The following is a 21,996-nucleotide window of genomic DNA, read 5'->3' on the forward strand; positions in this document are numbered from 1 at the left end:
AACCAGGTGCCACCCTCCCAAAGGAAAAATCAGAGCAAAGAATGAGTTGAGAAAGATGTGAATAAATTGCTCTCCCCCCTTTCCAAGCTTTTTCATTCATACAAAAACCCTTTTTAGCCTGCAGTTCTGTGCCTACCTGCACCCCCTGAAAAACTCTGCCCTGTTGCACAGCACGCTGTGCTCTAGTGCATGGGTGTGTTTTGGAAGTGGGTCATGAGCTGCAACTGCAGAGGCAGTCAGGGGAAATAACAGACCCCTTCAAGTTAATAGTGCAGTGCAAACAATTTTGTTTGTTCCATTACATTTGCAATCTCCACCATTAAAATCCAACAGGCAGCCCTTGCAGTAGGAGCTTTCCAAAAGCAATGTTCCCACATTTCCAGCCTCCAACCACAGCAGACAACGAGGTTTCTCAGTGGTGAAACCACAAGCTACTCTCAGCGCGAGCAACGCCCTGTACCAAGGCTGCCGGGAGGCCTGTGGCCTTTCCTCGTGGCTCAACAGCCACGACACAGCCCGAGGGTCCCAGAGCACCCAATTCCCCTCACTGAATTGTGCTGGAACACAGCAGCACTTGGAAATATCTTAGACATCCCTGGCTGTCACAAAATGCTGCCTGGCTCTGTGGCACTTCTCAGAAGCAGAGAACAAGAATTTAGTGCTACAAGAACCCATTAAATCAGTAACATTTTCATACATCATTACAAGAGATGCCAGAAAAATCCACGCAAGTTGAACGAGTTAAAGTTCACCTCATCTGACTGCAAAAGTAAATTTTTATAGGTTATTGACTACAAATGGTGTGAAAGCCCGTATGTGATTTGGTAAACAATTCTTCAGACATGTTGTGACGAATTTTTAAGCCCAGCTTTTCATTTTGCATGTACAAACCAAAAGAACACACTGAAACAGGGAAGTCAGCAATACAAAGAGATGTTGTGAGACTCAAGAAATCTCTTTGCACCTGAGGTGAAAAGTAACTCATCTGTACAAAGAGATGCCTTTCTGGGTCCTGTAGCGAGCTAACACATACAAAACACTTAGGGAAGAGTGAAAATCCCAAATTAAAAGCCAAGCACCCTGCTTCTTGGACTCTTACCCCAGCTGCCCGAAACACACGATATGTCTGTTGTGTGCAAATACAGAAACATGCACTAGCAAAACTAAAACCAGCAGAAGCTCGATCAAGAGATGTGGGAGTGCTATACAAACAGTTGCAAAGGTCAGAGCCCCAGAATATATGAAAATTCATTTGTCAGTCATATAACAATGCAGCTTTCAGTTTAAAACTCCCATTTCTATCTTCAGTGCTAAACTGAGATGCAAACTGTATTATACTTCTGGGGTTTCTTTAAAGCAAATTTAAAAAATAATTTACTTCAAGTGGAAATTAGAAATCAGTAGAAATTTTAAAATCAAGAAATTGATGTCAAGCAGAAATTAGAATTAGTGGAAATTTTTGATTTAACCAGTTGATATACTAATAAAGCACTCTTAATTTTCAGAGGTAAGGATAATGAAATGCTTTCTTTTGAATTGGTTATTTTTCATATTACTATTTACTTACGACTGCCAAAGTACAGATTAAGCAGAAGGATGTATACTTGTGACTTCAAAACCTAAATTAATTATGATAATAACAATACTTAATTTTAAAAAATCACAACAGTGGACTGGGAGCATTCATTAGTTTGTGCTTGCACTAGAAAATCCCATATCCAGATACTGTAGACAGATTTTTATCTTGCTTGCAAAACTTGCTAGTCAGCGACACATCAATGTCAAAGGGAATGCAGTGATTTATATGACCTAGTTACAGAATCCTTTATTAGCTGATATCATAAACCTGTTGCCACACAGCCAACATTACAGCTGACAGGAGTCCTTCCTCTTACAGGTTGGGAACACTAAACACTGTCAGAGCTTTCATTCTAAATAGTCACCAAATCATTTCTAATGACTAACAGTGACTGCCTGCTCAGAAAAACACTTCCAAAGTCTCGGTTTGAGAAATGCAGAGAACCTCAATTTCCCACTGACTTCTAGGGAAGTTAGGAGTTCATCCTTCCTCAGGAGATTCCCAAAATTACCTTCTCTCTTGACATTTAGACAATGAATGATGGAAGTTTCCACATTTTAATTGTAATAGTCAATGGACAGATAGCAAACAAAATTGCTTATCAGCAACTGGTGATATGCCAAGAAATCTAATGGGAGCAGGGAAGAAAATGACTAATAACCATCATGCAATGCAACACATTTTTAATGATTTCCACTCAGATAAATGGCTCCTCACAGCATTAGCACCTTTTTTGTCTGTAAGCATTCCTTACCTGAACAAGGCTAAACCACAATATATTATGATTTTAAGTAATGAAGTTTGCAAGAAAAATGTATATAAATGTCAGTGTGTAACCTCCAAGAATATTGAAACCCAGGCTTGTGTCTTGAGGTTCACTTTCAAATACTTCCATCTGCAATTTTTAAAAAAGTCACTGTACAACAATTATTTTCTGTATGAAAACATAGTTTCAGCATGGGAACAAAACTAAGAATGATTATAATCATTTGAAAGACACTGAGTTAGCATATGGATCTCATTGCCACTTACACATTTTGGTCACTGGAACAAAAAGCTATTAATCAATATGTAAAAGCCATAAATTAACATAAACATTAATCATTCTAATACTCCCCCTGTGTCAGACTGATAATTTTTTTTCAGTCTTTCATTCTGACATATGTGCCTTCAGCTATCAGCTGGTTGACCTTTTTTAACACAATTAAACATTTTGGGCATTGCAAATCTTACTGAAGTAAACATTTTGGAGACAGACAAATATCATGGATACATCTATGCCAAAAATACAGGGTCTGAAAACATGAGAGCCTCTGCCTCTCATGTTATTGCACTAGCTTTTAACAAGGGAGCCTAAAATACAGTGTGAAATACAGCTGAAACAGATGAAATTGTAGTGTTTCATAAACAGGTTCTATTTGCAGATGAGGGAAAAGACACCCATCTGTTTTACTTTCTGAAACCATTAATTGCTTGGGAAAGTGCAATGATATAACTACAGCCAGCCTTGCTTGGAGAAAGAAAGCATAAAAGCCCATAGTACCTCAGCTCTACAACACGCTCCATAAAATTATTGGGGGACAAAAAAGACAACAAATGTTTAATCACTTTGAAAACTTGAAGAATATGAATATGCATTTATATATACACAAAATAAGTTGAAAAAAGGATTTATACAAGTCTCTCTTCATCATAACACCAGACCTAGAATGAATTTAAGTTTGTACATGTGATAAATCATTGAAATCTAGCAGAAAATTGATAAGCCAAGGACCATCAAAAGACTGTTTTGAGTAGCCTCCAGTTCAGCCATGCATAGCAATCTGTCAGCCACAGGGCTCTGCCTGCCCATCCTCCTTAATTAGGGGTGCTGCATAGTGCAGCATCAGCCACAAATCTTTTGGTTCCAAGAGCTAATAATGTCCTCAGATAGCATGGGCTTAATTAAACGTCTTCCAGACATTTTTGCAGACGTTCCGGCAATAATCTTGTTTAGTAACAAACTATTAAAAAGAATTGACAGAGAAGAAATATATCAAGTTGTTACAGCAACTGAAGTTATTTAGGCCAGAATTATATGTCTGCAATTAAGGATTCTGTAACTCTGAGCAATTAAAATATCACTTTATTTGAAAACTAATTAATTCTAAACACATATTTTTCCCATGACAAACTTCTATGATTGTTTAATTTATTCCATTCTAATTACACTTTAATTAATCTACTCTTGTATAATATTATACTGTTATTCTGGCATTTGACCAACGAAGACAATAAATTGATTGCAGTTCCGTTGTGCAAGAGCAGAAACTGTCATGCCAGTTTCAACACCATGTTTATTTATTTGTCTGTTCTATTACTTTTCCTTTCCTCCCACAGGGCATAGGAACATGAAACACAGCACAAATCAGATGACATTTTGTCTTCTATACTTCTTCAAAGTGTGAAGTATAACAAGAGTTTTCAGAATTAAGGAAAAGTATATGTAACATGATATTACATAATAAAGTATAACCAATAGTAAATGAATTTGTACTTCTAAAATACATTGCTTATCAACAACTTATCAATTGATTCCTGATATACAGGACCATCTGATGTCCAGAGCTGCTAGAAATGGAGCTGTTTCCATGAACATTAAAGTCTGCTCAGGATCTGGCTTGATACAGTCAACAAAAAAGAAGAAAGAGACCAAACCCCATTTTCATACCAATCTTAAAATTAAATTAATTCAGTATCTTCCAGAGTTTTAAAAGCCACTGCATTTTAATTTTGCATCAAGTCACCTTTGATTCAACTAAAACAGAAGTATATAAATTCTTTTATTAATCTATAAATATTATACTTGCATTAATCTCTGATAAAAGAAATATATACAAATATTTTATTAAACATGGAGTTAGTAGTGCTGCATTTTATTTTCTTTTGGCCATACTTGAGGTAAAAATGACTGCTGTTTACAGTCAGAAGTCTTCAATTTTTTTTTTTTTTAATATGAATGTCCCTGAAATGCGCAGTTCTCCCTCATTTAGTGGGAGGAGAAAGCGAGAATTGACACTTTATGAAGATGATGAAGCAATCTACTTTTCATGTACTTTTAAAACTTCAGCTTGTGTCCCTGACTGCATGCTTCCTTCTGCTTATGAAATACCCCCGTATTGTGTACGCCTTACCATGGGGGAGATGCTGTGCAGAGGTAGGCAATTAAATTAAACTGCACTGCAAGATGAGCTCCGACAGTGCTTCCCAAAATCTTTCTTTCACTTTAATGACACAGTTTACACTTCATAGAATTAGAAAGACAAGTACAAAATACATTCACAAAATACATATTCATTAAAAGAAGAAAAAAAGATTCTGCACTTAACTGAACAGGCTATGTATTTGACCAGCATACGGTGGGAGATGCATTTATATCAGAATATTGTACCTGTGTCCTACCCCCATGCTTATATTCTCAACATTTGTTTCATAACAGTTAAAAAATAGACTTTAAAACTGCAAATAGCAAACAAGATAAATTGACATAAACACAGAAGGAAGATTAAATAACCAAGGGCAATTCCTGTTTGTGATCAGCACATGTTTGGAAATCCAAATTTTGGAGCTGATCTATGCCTGTCCAAACTGCCAGATGATACCGGTGAGACTGCTCAAAAGAAGGAGGGTTTGCAGGGTCCATTCATTACACCAGTATTTCATAAAGCATTTTTTCCTTGGGAGGTTTCTGCTTCTGTGTACACTACAACACATCTCTGAGACCAGTGTTATTCCAGGTCCTTCTCTGGAGATGGAGAAACTGTGTCAGGGACAGTAAGTGACCTCCCAAGGTGGTACAGTCCCTAGAACTGGGATTCGGACTCCACTAACTGACTTAAGGCGCAGACGGTCCCTTCCCAGGGACACTGAGATTGAATCTCAGTGCCATGTGGTATTTTAAGAAACAAGGCAATGTGGACAGTCTGTATCGATTAATTAGATTAAAACTTTAAATCCTTATTCAGGTCAGAAAAATCCTCTCAAGGTCAGAAACAAACTGTGTTTCAGTAAAGACCATCACATTTGGTACTTAACACTTTCTCCAAGAACCCCTTCAGCACTTAAAGAAAGAAAAGACTTATTGTTATGTACACCACTTTTAAATATATGACTCAAAACAACAGATTATTAAGTATTTTTATGTTATGAAATATCCCCCCAAATTCAAGCTTAATTACTCATAGTATGTGTCATTTGTCTACTAGGATTCCTATTCCATACGGCGTAAGTATTTGGATAAGCCAGGTTATTGGAGAGCAACTTAGTCCAAGAACTCTAGTAGGGATCACTATAATTCCACTGCAAACAGGAATGATATTTACAAAGCAAATATTACCTGAATATCAAATGAAAAAATTAATGTTTATTTTAACAGTTTAGGCTAAGCTTACACTTTAGACACAACTGTTCTTTCAGGCCAGTTTAATCACATAAATCTACATCTATTTTACATAAGCATGTAGGATACATTAGTTAAATATGCTCATCTCCAAGCATATGAGCATTTGCTCATATGTTAAACAGTTAAATTGTTAAAATGTGAGGGATATTAATAAAAAACTGGTTCCACATTTAACAGGTTGAATACTGATGATGCTTAATTCCCAGTTTCTGGTACTGTTTCCTGTGTTTGTCGTGTTCTGACCAGTTAGCTTCTCTATGTTTTAAAAAGCAACACTGCTATTTAGCAAATGGAGGGAAATAAACCCAAAGTAACAGACTCGAGTTGCAGTTTACACATTTAACTTCAAGCTTCACTCCTCTCATCCACCATAAATTACTCCTGACCAAAAATGCAGTGAAAAATGCAACACTGTTTCACTGCATTAATTTGAAACTTTGAACAATTCTGCTGCACCTGAACTTGAACTCCCAGCCTTTGAATTTGTGCTGAACAGCCCCCATTGTACCGCGCTTTTATGCTGGCAGGAACTGAAGTGTCAATCTTTCGTCAGATAATCAGATTATGTCATGTTCTGACCAAATTCATTAGGAAAACTTTTACCAACCCTATTATCTCAAACCAGAAAATCGAGATCAAAGTATAACCAATTTTACAGCACAATAAAACTGTTATAAATATTTAAACACTAATTAAAAGGCCCCTTTTGTTAAAAGTAAATAAATAATTGAAAGCTACCTCTGCTTATAAATGCTATCAAATGCAACCGTATTTATCACGTTTCTAAGAAAACCAGGTTCTATATATGGTGGAGAGTGGAGAGAAAAGCACTTAAAAGTCATTTGAGAAGATGGAGGTTTGCTAGACTAAATCATATGCCTAAAGTAAGTCACACTGAGTGCTCATTCTGGTGACAAAGCATTAATCCCTGAATGTCTTTGTTAACTCCATTCACACTGGACAATTGTATCTACTTCATGCAGATGTGCTGAATGGACGGACACTGCATTCAAAAGGAGAGAAGAAATACTCTCTAAGGAAATCCTACATCAATGACTCATTTCTCAGTAAATGCAATTGTATTGTAATATATTGTTTTCTTCCTGGAATATGCATGATCTTGTCTCCTACACAGGTAAATAACTGTAATTAACCTCAGCAGATGTATTTTCTGCTTGCTGATCAAATATGACATCTGCATAAACCAAACACTGAACGAAAGAGTACTTACTACTTTCCCTTGTCTCCACTTCAGCTGAATAGCAAGCATGGCATAAGAGGGAATCAAAGAATTCATATTAATATAATTAACAGCAAGGAACCAATCTTAGACTAATCCATGAGCAGAAGCAGCGACAGGACAGTCATCAATATTGATTTCACATATTTTTCAGTACTACAATCAGATTCTCCATCTGTAACTCAAACTTTAAAAGTATGATAATTTACGGAAAGGAGATTAATTTAGCCATTTTGAGTCAAAGACTTATTTCATAGCTTCATCCCAAATCCTGGATACTGTTAGGATCCCTTTCCCCTTTGAAGACTTAGTGAATGATTGAAGCTTCTACTTTCTGAGAAACAGATAACACAAGACTAGTAATCTGACTCTAAGCCACTGGATAAAGGCAGTTTGTTTCCTCTTAGCCCATCTGTCAACACCTCTTCAGTAATTAGTCCTAATTATTACAAAGGGCTAGCCTCCCATTCGCATTATTAAATCAGAAATAGTATCATAGCCAGGTATCTTTCAACGCCTACCAGACTGGCGACCTTCGATTTCATTGAATCTTCTATCAGTATCCGCCTTTGGAAGAGCCTCGGCAGTAATTTTAGCATCAGCTTCAAAGATGCAGATCCCACAGTGGAATTCCAGGGATGCATTCATATACACACCCACATCATGTGACAGGAGAGCAAGCAACACAATTGACCTTTGCATTGTTCTCTAAACTCCTGTGATATAAAACACACATTTCTATTTTACACAATGGAACTGGTTTTTGCCTGTGTGCTTCGAAGTGCTCCTTTGAACTAAATGCTGATAGGAAGAATAGTGAAACCGTGTATAAAGATGAAGGTCAAATCTTTGTTAGGAAAACAATACATCTGAAACATTTTTTCAGATCAAGACAAATTTGCAAGGAGTAAACAGCAACTAAAAATACTCATAGATGTATTTAAGTGTGAAGATTTAAAAGGTTTCTTTTGTTTATTTTTGCCGTATAGCTGAAGTACTTCCCCAGAAAAGTGGAAAACAAAAGGATGATGACATCCCAACTCTCACAGAACCAAAGCTCAGTTAGCTGAGGCTTTAGTCAGACTGCTTTAAGCTCTTTATTTGTGTTAACATTTACTTCATTGAAATAAGAGAAAATATATTCCTAAGAACCAAACACTCAATTTCTTTTGATTAAAAGCCAAACATGTTTCCCAATCACACATCTGAGACCATGAATGAGGATTTGTTTATGGTGGATTTCTCATCAACAGCAGAGCACCACCAGTTTCCTCAGACACAATGAGCCGACCTAAGCTGCACTCATACAGTTTATGGCTCATGTAAGTATCCCTACTAAAAGCTTGTGCCCAGAGTACAGCAGCTACACATATATTCAAAAGCCTCTATATGAACAAAGCTGACATTCTCTAATTAAAGCAAAGAATGTTTTTATTGATATGCTTAATGTTACCAAAAAAAAAAAAAAAAAAGCATACAGAAGATGATTTCTTTTACAAAAAACTTCAACCCAAACGCATTTTAAAGAACTTTTCTGTGTCCTATATTAAAGTGAAATAGTGACTTTTTTCCCCGCCGCTTTGCAGGTCTCCTCTAAATGCTACAGCTGTAATGAAAGAGTGAGCTGCTATGTACAAAGCAGTAGCCTAAAGCCTTGGGGGAGTTGGGCAGGCACAAACAGGGTGCTTGGGGAGGATGATGCCCCAAACTGCAGCTCAGCCACCTCAGCTACCTCAGTTCTGGGGTGTCATGAAGGCCCAGTGCTTGGAATAGGGACCATAACCCAAATTCTGGGTCCCTGATCTGTGGATGTGGTTGGCCCAAAGTCCCTGTTGTTTCACTGGCTCAACTTGGCCTACTTGGAAGTAGCACAAAGACATCTCAGTAGCACACAGTACTGGAGCATGAAGAAACTACTCTGATCCAGCTTCCTGCATACTTGTCCTGCGGACCTTCCTTCCAGAGCACTCATGGCACCACACAGCTTCACTGCACCTGGATAGCTTTTCCCTTCTGAGACAACCAAAACTCACTGCCAAGAAAAATAAACACACAAACTTAAAATTCATTTTCCAAGCTGTACATTTTCCAAATAAATGCCATGTTAGTGACATGCACAGTAACAGGCAGGCATTTGACTATCAATGGATCAGACTTTAAAACACATTAATGTTTCAGGCATCAACAATGGAGTGCTAACCTGTTACCACTTTTTTCTTGATTATCCCTATGAGAATTCAGTGCACTAACAATAAAACCCCTTCAAAGTAGAACACGGTATGGTACTGTATGGCAGAAAAAAATGCCCTGCAAGGTTGGATGACTGGTCCATCTGGCTTAGTACCTGATTTCCACCAGTGCCATGCTATTTAGAGATACAGTTTAGGAAAAAGACAGAAGCCTGGCTGCTTTTGCAGTCCCTTCCTCCAGTCCCCCCATACTCCCCCCCCATGCACAATTGCTGTATAAATGATGTTACAGGGCACACAATTTCACTGCCCATTTGCAGTTCCATTTCTGTCTATGCAATTGCCTAATCTCTTTTGAACCTGCTGATATCCTTGCCTTTGCTACCTACCATGGCAAAAATTTCACTAGCTGAAGTTCCAGAAAATGAAGGACTATTTTCTTTTCTTTGTTTTAAGCCTGATCTCCTACTACCTTCACTGAGTGCCCTCTAGTTCTTACATTGCAGGATTTGGAGGGCAACAGTTTCACATCTGGCTTTTTTATCACTTTCATGATTTTGTAAATCTCAATGATAAATACCTGTCTTTCTCTAAACTGAAAAGTACCAGACTTTTCAATCTCTTCTCGTATGACAGTTGTTCCATTTCCCCAAATTGTTTCAGTTGTCATTTTCTGCACCATCCCTAACCCCACTAAATCCATCTGGAAAAGCAGAGAACTGAACACAGTACTTCAGATATGAGTCCAATGAGGTTTTCTTAGCAGCAGAGTGACATCCTTGATGAGATAAATCTTCACTGATGTCAAAAACCCCATGTCACTTTCAAGAGAACTACAACAGAGATAATTCCAGCTACTACACCTGGCACAGGAAGTTATCTTTGTTCTCAATAGTTTGGGATTTCTCCTGCAGAGCAAGCCAACAGAGAAAAGGCTAAGTGTAAGGGTACTGTCCAAGGATCTACATCCGGAAGAAATAGCATAATATTTTAATTGCACTTCCTGAAACACCTAGACTTTCTGGAATCAACAGTTAAAATCCCAGAGGAATTGATAATGTTCTTTGATAATCCAGGCCTAGCAGACTGCTGCCCAACACCACTGTGTACCTTTCAGGGAAGAATTTTAAAGGTCCTATCTGCTCTACATCAGTGCTTGAGAACTCTGGTCCATTTTTATAGCTATATGCCCCTTGCTGATGTGGGCCAAAATCCCTCCTATATCATACTAGGACCTGCTTCTCTCCATTCCCAGCTACATGCATTTAAATGGCATATTTTACGGTATAACAAATCCTTCCCTATCTTAAGTTTACTTTGTATTATGCAGAAATCTTGGAGTGGCAATGGGTTGCCTTGATTTTCATTTAATGTCATTAATTTCCATGGAAGTAAAAGTGTTTAGGTCAAAGAGAGGCAGCAACTATAAAAGCATATGTGCACAATGTAATCTCAAAAGAAAACAGAAATCAGAGTGCAGCAAGAGGAACAAAAGGAAATGTATCTTTGTTCCAGATGCATGAGCCACCCAAGCACTGAGGAGAACAGTGCTGCAATCTCCCCAAGACTGTGCATGACAGCACTGCAATGTAACCAACCACAGCCTTGCCTCGGCCTCACTTTGGCCACCAAATGCCCAAGTCTACCAGCAAGAATCTAGTGGGACACAGGAGCCACACCTCCCTGTGGACACCCAGAAATGTCTCTGTCTCAAATTGGCAATGAGATGGATGGATCCCAGGGCCTTTATCTGACAGTTTTGCTCAAGTGCAGAGAGAAAGATGAGGCCCCATGTTCCCAGTGCAGTCCTCGCTAGAAGAATGAGGTCTGGGCTTCACTACATGGTTAGCAAACAACCTCTTGCAAAGCACATACTCATTTTTAGATACTGCAAATTAAAATGTTTTGTAGGAATGCACTTGTGCAGTTTCCTCAGTTCCCTCTAAGGTTCAAAATATTTATAAACATCAATAATTACACAAAGGTAGCACCACTAAACTAACACTGATTTTAAAGACATTGCTTCCACAGTGAAGATGTTGTCTTCACACATCGTCAACAGCCATGGCACATTAACTTACCAAGTGACTTTAGCTCTCTCAAAAGAGAAAAGTCTTCATTATAATGTGTTTTGTATAAAACTAGACTACAATTTAACCTGTAAGGTCTCTGGTATGTTCCTTTCTCAAATCTGCAAATACTAGTTTCACGGAAGAAGTCTGTGCCAAAGTATATTATACCTACTATGGCAATAAATTCTTCATGGATGAGGTTTTATACATAAATTACCTTCATTTGCAGTCTCTGAATGCTCTTCTAAATTTTATGGGATAATATGAATTATGAGCACCCATGTATTTCTTGTAGGTATACTGTGAGACAGATTTTCTCTACTACTTGCAAAAGATTATGCAAGTGAGTTATACTCTACACCTCTCCCTCCACCCTCATTGAATAAATGTGATAACACAAACCAGTCAGTTGCTTATGAGAAGTGTTTGGTCTGCTATAAAAGTATGTATGTATTAATTATTCTAACTAGGATTAAATGTAAATCACATGGTTAAACAAAAGCATTAACAATATCAGGTTTTTTCTAAACCTTATAATCTTAGATTTGTTAACCATGGTTGTATCTTGGTTTAGTTATTGATACATTTATGGTTTGGCAAAATAGTCCTTTTAAATAAACTGTACATTTAAAGAGCACAATTTATATTTATCTGAAGTTACCGTTGTAATCTTTACAAAACTTGGCTGGATTTCAGTGGCTGGGCTTTATGTATTTTGCTGGTTCTGCTGGATTTTTAAAACCCTAGAGAACTGGGAATAGAATGAGTCTGTTCACTGTTATTATTAGTCTCTAGTAAATACTGTTGGTGACATACTGGAACCTAAATCCTAGCCATTCTTCATATATCTGTTGAAGACTGGGTGCTTTGGACTCAGTTCATACACAACATTTACCTCAGAAGCAAGGTGCCAGGTTTCCACAGGAGCTCTCATTTCACGAATCACTAGAAATGTGAACTGGCAAACAGTACTTGGACCCCAATTCTACAAATTCCTCTAACCCCACTACCTGAAACAGCTTAGTAGTTTCAAAGGCTTCACAAGAACAGGTCCAGGATCAGTCATTTTCCAAAAGGACACATCACTGGTCAGCTGTACTGAATAGCACCTACTCACAGCCACTAAACCCGAGAGGCCAAAGACAGCAGGAATGGTACACGTGGTGTGGGAAAGCTTGCCCTGCTCCCACGACAGCGGGAAGGATCCGGCAAGAAGGCTCATAACAAGATCAGACAAAAGAGAAAACACTGAATCATGTTAAAGTAATTACCAGAAAATAAGACTTCTGCAAAATATTTGCAATCAGCTCTCTCGAGCCTTCAGGCTCAGTCTTGCACTGGGCTGCCTGTAGCAGCACCACCCCAGGAGGCACTCCAGGAAGAGCGGGTGACTCAGTCGCAGTTCCTCCCTGGCTCCTTCCTCCTGCATGGCACAACAAATAACTGCACCCTATCCCACTGCAGCACTCCCACGTTACTCCGAACAGCCTGACAGTACAGAAAGCCACAGCCCTGCTGTCCCTCTGCTTGCCGTACTTAGGGACAGTGAGGGCACGCAGACCCCACTGCCTCTTCACCCTGTTGTCTCTTCTTTTCCATCTCCCCACACCCAAAACTGCTTCTAAAGCGGCCATATGGGACACATTTACTTCTCACTACTGCCCTGGGGTGCTACTAGGAACAGGAATAATCTAGCATGGAGATAGCATCAGCATGAAAGAGAAGAGAATCCTAGTTAGGAAGAACATATGTCGTCACTAGATAATGATAACCACATTTCATGGGCACAAGCATGAAGGCATGAATTTCAGAGATTTCCCCCTTGTTTTAAAAAATAGGGGCTTATTATAGAAATGCCCAATTACACCATCAGGCGCTGTACAATATTTATTATATAAAATCACTATAATTAAATGCTAAGTGCTGATTTCAATTATTTAGCAGTGGAGCAATAAAATAAGCAAATGCCTTTAAAATGTTTTTTCATAGAAAAATCACAGAATACAAAAGTAGCTAAAAAATGACCTGTCAGGACCTTAGACATCCCATGGTAAGATTTAAGCTGCAAGGATTCTCAGAGCCATTTTTTTGCTGCAAGCTTGTAGTGGAGCTAATATATAGGGAAAGAGTGAATTCGTGCCCTGACTAGGTTAGTTACCATGTCACCTTAGAATCAGACACTGAGGAAAAATGAAGTCACATATAGAAGCTAAAAATAGTGAAGATCTGAAGCAGTGAGGCAGTTCAATCCACAGGGGCCATGTCTGCACATGCCCCTCCACTGAAGGACCCAGGCTGTGTTCATTAGTGTTGGAAAACCTTGCAAGATTATATTAAAAAAATACTTTATATTGAAAAAAGAGTTCCAAAACATTGTCTTTTCTTGACAAACAGCATCGAAATCACTGGAAATAGAGGGGATTCCCAATAGATATTCCCAATAATGTATCTGTCATATACAAGGGACAAAAGGCTGCCATATTAAATATTACTAATTCTATCCTGGGGCTAAGTAACGCTCCTGGAGAAATGGTGATAAAAACAACAAGCAGGAGTGAAGCTGTAGAAAAACAGGTGCTGTACTGTCCTTAAGCAGGATGCAGTGCACACCGTCCTGACCAGGGACAGGACTCTGCCAGCCAAAGACACGAAAGTGGCCATGCCACCTTCCTTTCTTTTTGGTATAACTGATGTTATATCAAGGAAAGACCTCCAGCACAGCTCCAAATTTGCAAGGCTCAAGGGCTGTCAGTGTGCCAGACTCACCATTACAGGGCTAAATAATGGATGGATGTGGAGCTTCTAGATTGCCTTCACTCCAGCTGTTACCTTGCAGAAGTTGGGATGGATGACATTGAAAAATTCTTCACATTGGCATTACATTTAGAATTCTTCTATCAAAAAAAAGAATGCAGCCGACTTCCATTCATGTTTCTGACAAGCTTTTGTTTTTCCTGATAGATTTTCAGCTAAACAAAAACTGAGCTAGAAATGTCCAGTTCAAACTAAATGTCCTATGAACTAAATACTGATTATTTCTTGCTTCTTTACATCCTTCTCATTTACCAAGAACAAAACAAAACTTGAAGAATATATTTTAAAGCAGGAATAATGACCATTCCCAACCCCACAGCTCCATTTTTATTGCAAATAAAACAACTCTGAAGGTCTTCCATTAGCTTCAGAGGCTGGGAGGGAGTGGGAAGAATGATGTGTTACACTACCACGGAGGAAGTACATATGCCAGCTGGAAAAACGGACTATAAAAAGCTTTTCTTACACAAACATGAGGAAGCAACCAACACCCTCAATTGTTGAAGTGAGAGGAGGGAGGCCTAAACACACAACTAGAAAAAAAATTTAAATTAAAAATGTCCTGCATGTGTCACATGTTCCCAATTTCTCTCAGATTTGAGAGCCTGGTTTGATAAGGTCAAACTGAGCAAAACAGCACAAATGCTGTGTAACTGTAGCAGGCTGGAGACCCTGCTGCTCAGACTATCACATGTTTTTTTGGCACAGCACTACGGACTCACTCCCTCTCTGCAACCTACTGCAAGTCGGGTGAGGAGCCCTCTGCACCTGGAACAAGGGATCAGAGTGCAAAACCCAGGCAACCGTGCTGCACTGCAGGAAAGGTGGTGCCACCAGGGCAACCACCTCTGCTCCAAGGGCCTTTCCTAAGCAGCAGCATCCCCAGCTACATGTCAGGAACGCATCCCTTCCAGTCAACACAGGAACGTGGTTCACCCAGCTCAGAACCAGTGTGGCATCATCTCATATGTCAGAGAACAAAACATTCAAAGGGTCTAACACAGGGGCAAGAATTCAAAGTACAGCTTCAGAAGGTCAAACAGGCCCATTACAAAAGAGAAATTTATTAGAGCAAACAGCTAAATACTGGCAGGACAGAGATGCAAATTCTAACAAGGCAGAACTGAGGAAAAAGGAGGTGGACAGTGAGGTTGGCCACACTGATTTCACCTCCTTTGGAGAGACTGCTACATGGGCCTTTGCACTGGGCAACACTCAGCTGGAACCAGCCATCCCCAATACAGGCTCACATACTTCCATGTCCCAAGAAACAGTCCCATACACCACAGTATTCTGATCCCTAGCAGCATAAAGCCTCTGAGAGAGATACAACCAAAATGACGCTCCCATGACGACCTACTGCCACCGCAGCAGTCTCCTATTTTTCCACTAAGGTCATTTTCCTTGTCCATGAACATATATTGACTCCTAGCATTTAGCAAAGTCATAACCCTCTAGTTACAGAGCCTGAACTTGTTAACAATTATTTAGTGAGTGTAATGGAGCTAGGTCAGAACGTAGATACATAATCTAGAGATTCTACTAGTCCTTTACAAAATCATTCCTTCCCCAGCCAGCCACTGTGTGACAGGACATTAAAGGTAGAGGTTTGGCTATGCAATGAATCTGTAGCTTCAAAGTAATTTCACTTAGAAATTTCTTACATGGTTCTGAATATCTGCAACTTATAAATGACTACAAATCAAAAACCAGAGAAGTCTTCACAAAATATTCAAGTGGAGGCAGATAGCCCACATTCTCTCCTGCCTGCAGAACATGTCAAGTTCTTTTGGAATTTTTGAAAATAACAGGGAACACACAAAACACTTGGGACAATACAGACCTACCAAACTGGGATAAAACTGCATTCTTCTTCCCCTGCTGCTTACTTAGGGAAGGTGTAAGCCTTGCTTTGCCCAGAACACACAGACAGCAACACAGCTTAGCACTTCAAACACCAGGACAGTCAATAGAGAAGAAATCAGCCTGCTTTGTCCCTGGCATTAATGGTCAATGCAAAACAGGATACTGGATTCTTGAATATGTTTTCTTTATTCTGCAGAAGGCACACGAAGGAGTTCTGATAAGCCATTCTCCCTCCTGATTTCAAACTGGGAAGCCACGGCCTTACAGAGGTCTGCTCAGACATGGCTCTGAGGAACTTCATTCCTAGATGGCTCCAATTCTCCTACCTTTATGTCTGTGCTCACTTTATCTCATTGTCTGGGTGGGTTTGTGGGTGGCTGCTGTTGTTTTTTTTCACATTAAGTGTGTCCTTGGGTCTCTCCACAATTCACACTGTGTACACTTGAAGTCCTTAATATATCTTGTTTGCAGCTCTACTTTTCCCACCTCTTAACACTGACTAGGACATTTCTTCTCTCAAATAGTCTCACTGCTTTCTCACAGCAAAACTGGCATTGTGGACTGCCAGCTGACTCCTGACAATTTATTTATATGTGCACAGCACCATGCAATTCTACAATGTGAATTAAGAAAAAATAATCCTCAAATCTTACATAATTCTCCTGTTTCTAGTTGTCAAGAAGTTACTTTCTTGATAATCAAACTCAAATCTTGATGATAGAAACTTGCATTTTAAGAAGAGGCAAGCAGAAATTTCTCACCAACTGAACAAGTTGTGCTATGCTTCTGGGCACGCATTACAGTATCTTTTTCGCATCGCACCTACTCTACTAAATATACAAAACACTGTGCAAGTGATAGTTTTGTCAGCCACCAGCTAATCAAATGAAAAATTATTAGGCTTAGAAAAATAATAAAAGCAGAAGCCAGCTGTGCGTTTGTTGGATGAAAATCCCAGTGTCTCCCATGTTAGCTCATGTGTATTTCAATTTCTGGGAAGAAAATAATGGGAATTTCTCCACCCTTTCTCATGTGAGCCATAAAACAGATTTATTACCTAGGATATATTCTGTGTTTTCTCCTGAGGAAAAAAGAAAGTGGTGGAACAAGTTCATTTTTTTCCCTTCTAAAACAAGGATTTTCTTTATAATAAACACAGAGCTTAATTTTGGTATCATATGGCCCTTCTATTTAATGCTCTGGTCACACTTTTTGCCTTTTTAAATCTTGAATTGTTGCATTTTCATTTCAGTGGGGAATCTACAGCTGCTCCAGCTGTCTGAGTGTGAAAAGTCTGTCCTAAGATTCCTATCTGGTGTGTTTTAAGGCAAAATTCTTCCCTCCCCTAAATCAAAGAAATTTAGCATCTACTGAAAAACTGTGAAATAACTAAAACAAAAAGAAAAGCTAAACATTAGTCTATGTTTCTTTTCAAATAGTTCTTGCTCAGCTTTACCTTATACCCAGCTGTCACCCAGCGGCTCTGGGAACAGGCTGCAGACTCAGAGCTTTAGGACAGGGTTGCATCTCATCTGGGAAGGTTATCCTGTACAAACAACTATTTTTTTACTGTAACGGTCACATTCTGACCTTTAAAAATAAACCATGAAAAAGAAGATTTGCTGACTAAAAGATTTTTTTTTCTCCTAAAACTCTTAATTTGCTCACAGTATGACATTACAGTTCTAAAGACCTGTGCTGGTAAATCCATTTACAGAAAAGGTGACTTCCCCTGTAACTTTCGCTTTTGAGAGGCAGAAGAGACTGATTCCTATTTTAAATGCTTCTGAATCATGATATAGCCTGGATTCTTCAGTTTAATGGTCTGGGAAGTTTCAAGGCTAAGATAACCCTTTTTAAAATGACATCGAGTAACACAGCTTTTTTAAGCAAATCTGTTGACTCCAATATTTGTAGCCTAAATGTGCTCTACAGTCTCCCATTGCTAACCAGCACCTCTTGTTTAATGAGTCACTTTCCTCAACACAGCACACCTGACATCTCTCAAAGTTTCAGTTCTTTCAAATAATCCCATGATATATAAGTGTTTACACCAAGTCATAAATGCCAATGAGACAATTTTTGAAATGACGAGCTATGCCATCATTAGCTGCATATAATTAAAACGTACCATAGGAAGTGCATTCATTACAGTTGTGAAATTATTTTATTGCTTATGAAAAGAAAAAAAAAAACCTTTTAATGATACAACTGTGCCAGCACAGAACTCAAAAGGAAGCTGGCTTGCTTGGGCAAAAAATTGTGCAGGTTTTTTTTGTAGATTTGTTTCATTCTCATTGTTTCATGATCACTTACACTTCTCCACAGAGACCAGTAATTTGGAAAATAAAACCCCAGTAGCTGAAGCAGTTTTCAGCCTATTACTAATTTGAAATCCTTCACTTGTACTACCAAGTATATTCTAGTTCAGTCAAACTGCATTCTTACAAAGAGAGCATAAATCTATCCACACAGATATTTTGGGGAGGAAAACACTATTACTGCGACTAGACGTACCTTTTTCCTTTACAAAGACATACAAACACAACAAACATGTAATACTGTGTTGAGATTTCGTACAAAAGAAATGTATCAGCATTACAGCTCAAAAAGGGCATCCAAAAAGCAAAGTTCAACCTTTTTTAAAATCATTATTAAGTTTGTCTTCACAACCCCAGAAACAGCACTAGCACACATCTATAATCCAGCTGCAACAAGACAATTTATTACAGAAGAGCAGACATAGTAGCTATTTTCCCCCAATGAACACAGTCCTTCATAGAATATTGTTTTGAAAAACCAGAATCTTCAGGGTTAAATTTCCCATATGAGCTAATTAGCAATGACTAGTTTACAGTTACTACTGATCCAGTGAAACAGTACATTGTTATGGCTGAGCTTGCAGAGAAATAGTACTCAAATTAAAAACAAGACGTATACAAACATGAAGCATAATACAGCCTGATGTACTTCGTGGTAGAGAGCCAAAAAAATGTGTCTCTTTAGAATGTAAGAACATATACTGGTCAGTAGTTTAACATTTCTCTGCAAAAAGAACTCACTGTATTCTAAAATGCTCAGAAAAGGCGTAATGTACGTAAAAGTCAACAGATCTTCTCCCTAAATTGTAATTCCAGTGTTTAAAAGTAAGTCTCTACATCAATTAACCAAAATCAGACAATCTATCTGATATTAGAAACCGGCATCTATTCCAGTGCATGCACCAACATAATTTCCATCTGCAGAATCTTTATAACTGATAATCACACATCCAAGCCAGAATAAACAGAGTTAGATTTGCTGATCGCAGGGTATTTTTAAAACAAGAAAAAACTAGTTTACCTGTGAATCAATAAAAATGTTAATAGGAACCATTAAGAAAACAAGAAATTGCTCCAGTAGCTTTTCAAAAAATTAGTAATTTAGTTAAAAATAAAATTTAAAAAAATCCTTATACTTCCTGCACCTTAGGCAGAAAGGACACATTTTTAATGATGTTTCCCAGGCATGGAGCCCTCTCTAAAATCTTCACAGAAATGGTGCTAAAAGTGGGAGTTACTGGAAGGAGCTTCGGAAAAGATGACAGGTCACAAAGACACGAAGACACTGTGCTAAAAAGTGTGGCAAAATGCTCCTCAAAACAATTCCCAGAGAAAAAGTTACACACATAGTTCCATGTCGTGCTGTCTGTTTTTTCCAGAGCACACACCATGCCTTCTTTTTACCTTTTTCATTTCAAAATGAAGCTGCCGAATCTGGAACCGGGATTACTCTCTACTCTAAACTGGCATTCAAAGGAGTTGTACAAGGCATTTTCCTTATTTCAAACAACCAATACTACTGAGGAGAAAAACACAGCAAAAGAACGCCAATGTCGGAAATGAGCGCGCAGCTGCCCCCCGAGCACCGCGCGATGCGCTCGGAACAAAGCGGCCGCGCCGCCCGTGCCGGGGACAGGCGCTGCCCCGCCGCGAGGCCGCGCTGCCGCCAGAGGGCGACAGCGAGCGAGCCGGCAGAGCCGGCGATGAGCCCTCACCCGGCCATCAGAGCTAGAGCTCTAACCCGTTGATCAATACAGTAACATTTTTCATATTACCATACTATACTTGACAATAATAGGTTTTCTATTGTAAATGCTTCTAACTGAAAGGTATTAAAGCATTTTTGGGTGTTTCTGAGGACTGCCACTGCTCTTGCAGATGGTGGGGAGAGACCCACCTGAGGCCGTGCCTTCCCTGGACAGAACCGTGTTCAGTACTCAGCCAGAGCTGTTTCTGCCTTACCTCCATCTGCTCAAACAGTGTCTATGTCGTTTAAATACCTAAAAAATACTTATTTCTATTGGTCATAACAGTACTGGGATTATTACTGAGAGTTGTAAAATTCAGTCTACTAGAACTGTGAGCTCTATTACCACTAGGTGTGGTGCTGATAATGATGTCTGATGGAGTGTATCCTGAACTCAAGGCACACACACACCTGTATCACCGCTGCCAGAGGAGCTTCTGCATGGATGGTGCAGGCAAACTGCTGCAGAGCATCAAGGAGATGCAGACCCTAATCAAAACACCACTTTTTTCTAGCAGATGCCTTACATCAGCCATAGATGCGACACCTTCCTCACCCTGCTGGCTTGAGCTTCTTCCCACCCCCGCTGGAATGGGGCTGTTCGAGGCTCTGAGGGGCCGTGAAGGGCTCTGGAGCCGTGCGAGGCTCTGAGGGGGCCATGGGTGGCTCTGAGGGGGCCATGGGTGGCTCTGGGGGGCCATGAGTGGCTCTGAGGGGCCATGGGTGGCTCTGAGGGGCCATGGGTGGCTCTGAGGGGCCATGAGTGGCTCTGAGGGGGCCGTGCGAGGCTCTGGGGGCCATGGGTGGCTCTGGAGCCGTGCGAGGCTCTGAGGGGGCCATGGGTGGCTCTGAGGGGCCATGAGTGGCTCTGAGGGGGCCATGGGTGGCTCTGAGGGGGCCATGAGTGGCTCTGAGGGGGCCATGGGTGGCTCTGAGGAGGCCATGGGTGGCTCTGGAGCCGTGCGAGGCTCTGAGGGGGCCATGAGTGGCTCTGAGGGGCCATGGGTGGCTCTCCGGGCCGTGCGGGGCTGTGAGGGGCCATAGGTGGCTCTGAGGGGCCATGGGTGGCCCTGGGCCCATGGGTGGCTCTCCGGGCCGTGCGGGGCTGTGAGGGGCCGCGCGCCGCGAGCGGAGGGTGACGTTGGCCCCGTCGCGCGCCCCGCACTCGGCGCCCCAGCCCCCACCGCGCCGTTGCCGTGGCGACGCCCCGCGCGTGCGCACAGCGCCACCGCCTCCTCCGGCCCGTGAGGCGGCGCCGCGCCGGTGACAACGGAGCCCTCCCAGCCCGACTCGGCCTCGCCGCTGCCCCCGCGGCCGAACGCGGGGTCCCCCCGTCCTCCCTCCTCCCGCTCACCGAGCACCCTTCCGCCCGGCGGGTGGGAGAGTGACAGCGATGATTCGGCGATCCCCGCGGGAACCAGGCGGACACGGAGGAGCGCCGAGCCCCGCGCGTGACGTCACGGCGGGAGGCGCGCAGGCGCTATCGGCGCCCGGTGCCGCTGGGCCCCGGCGGGCCGGGACTGAGCGCGGGGCAGCGCGGGGGGGGCTCTGCCGGGGCCTCTGCCGGGGCCTCCCACTCAGGGGGACCTGCAGTGCCGGCGGCGGCACCGGGAGGCGGCGCAGCCCCCGCGGAGCAGCCCCGCTCTGACGGTCCTACGAGGGGCTTGGCGCCCGTCCGCTTCCTCACGCTCCGTAACCGGGAGGACCCGGCCTTCCCCGGGGGCCCG

General features: G+C 40.9%; 1 protein-coding gene across 3 annotated transcripts in view; it reads right to left on the reverse strand.

Moving 5' to 3' along the window:
• GNB1L (G protein subunit beta 1 like) overlaps positions 1-21,739 on the reverse strand; it is a 42,654-nt gene extending 20,915 nt beyond the window's left edge. Inside the window, exon 1 of one of the 3 annotated variants that reach the window (XM_042035153.1) lies at positions 21,624-21,739. Coding sequence is in view for 2 of the 3 variants with exons in the window: in XM_042035151.1 (XP_041891085.1) it covers positions 7,782-7,904 (123 nt within the window). In the remaining variant the exon portion in view is untranslated. Of the gene's footprint in view, positions 1-7,251; positions 7,306-7,781; positions 7,961-21,623 lie in introns of those variants that run through there. The other 2 variants (XM_042035151.1, XM_042035152.1) reach the window with 2 other exon arrangements.
• Between the last annotated feature and the right edge of the window lie 257 nt (positions 21,740-21,996).

This window comes from Corvus kubaryi, unplaced genomic scaffold (genome assembly GCF_017639235.1).
Source record: "Corvus kubaryi isolate FWS band 111438036 unplaced genomic scaffold, C.kubaryi_AGA036_p1.0 37382, whole genome shotgun sequence".
Classification (NCBI taxonomy): Eukaryota; Metazoa; Chordata; class Aves; order Passeriformes; family Corvidae; genus Corvus; species Corvus kubaryi.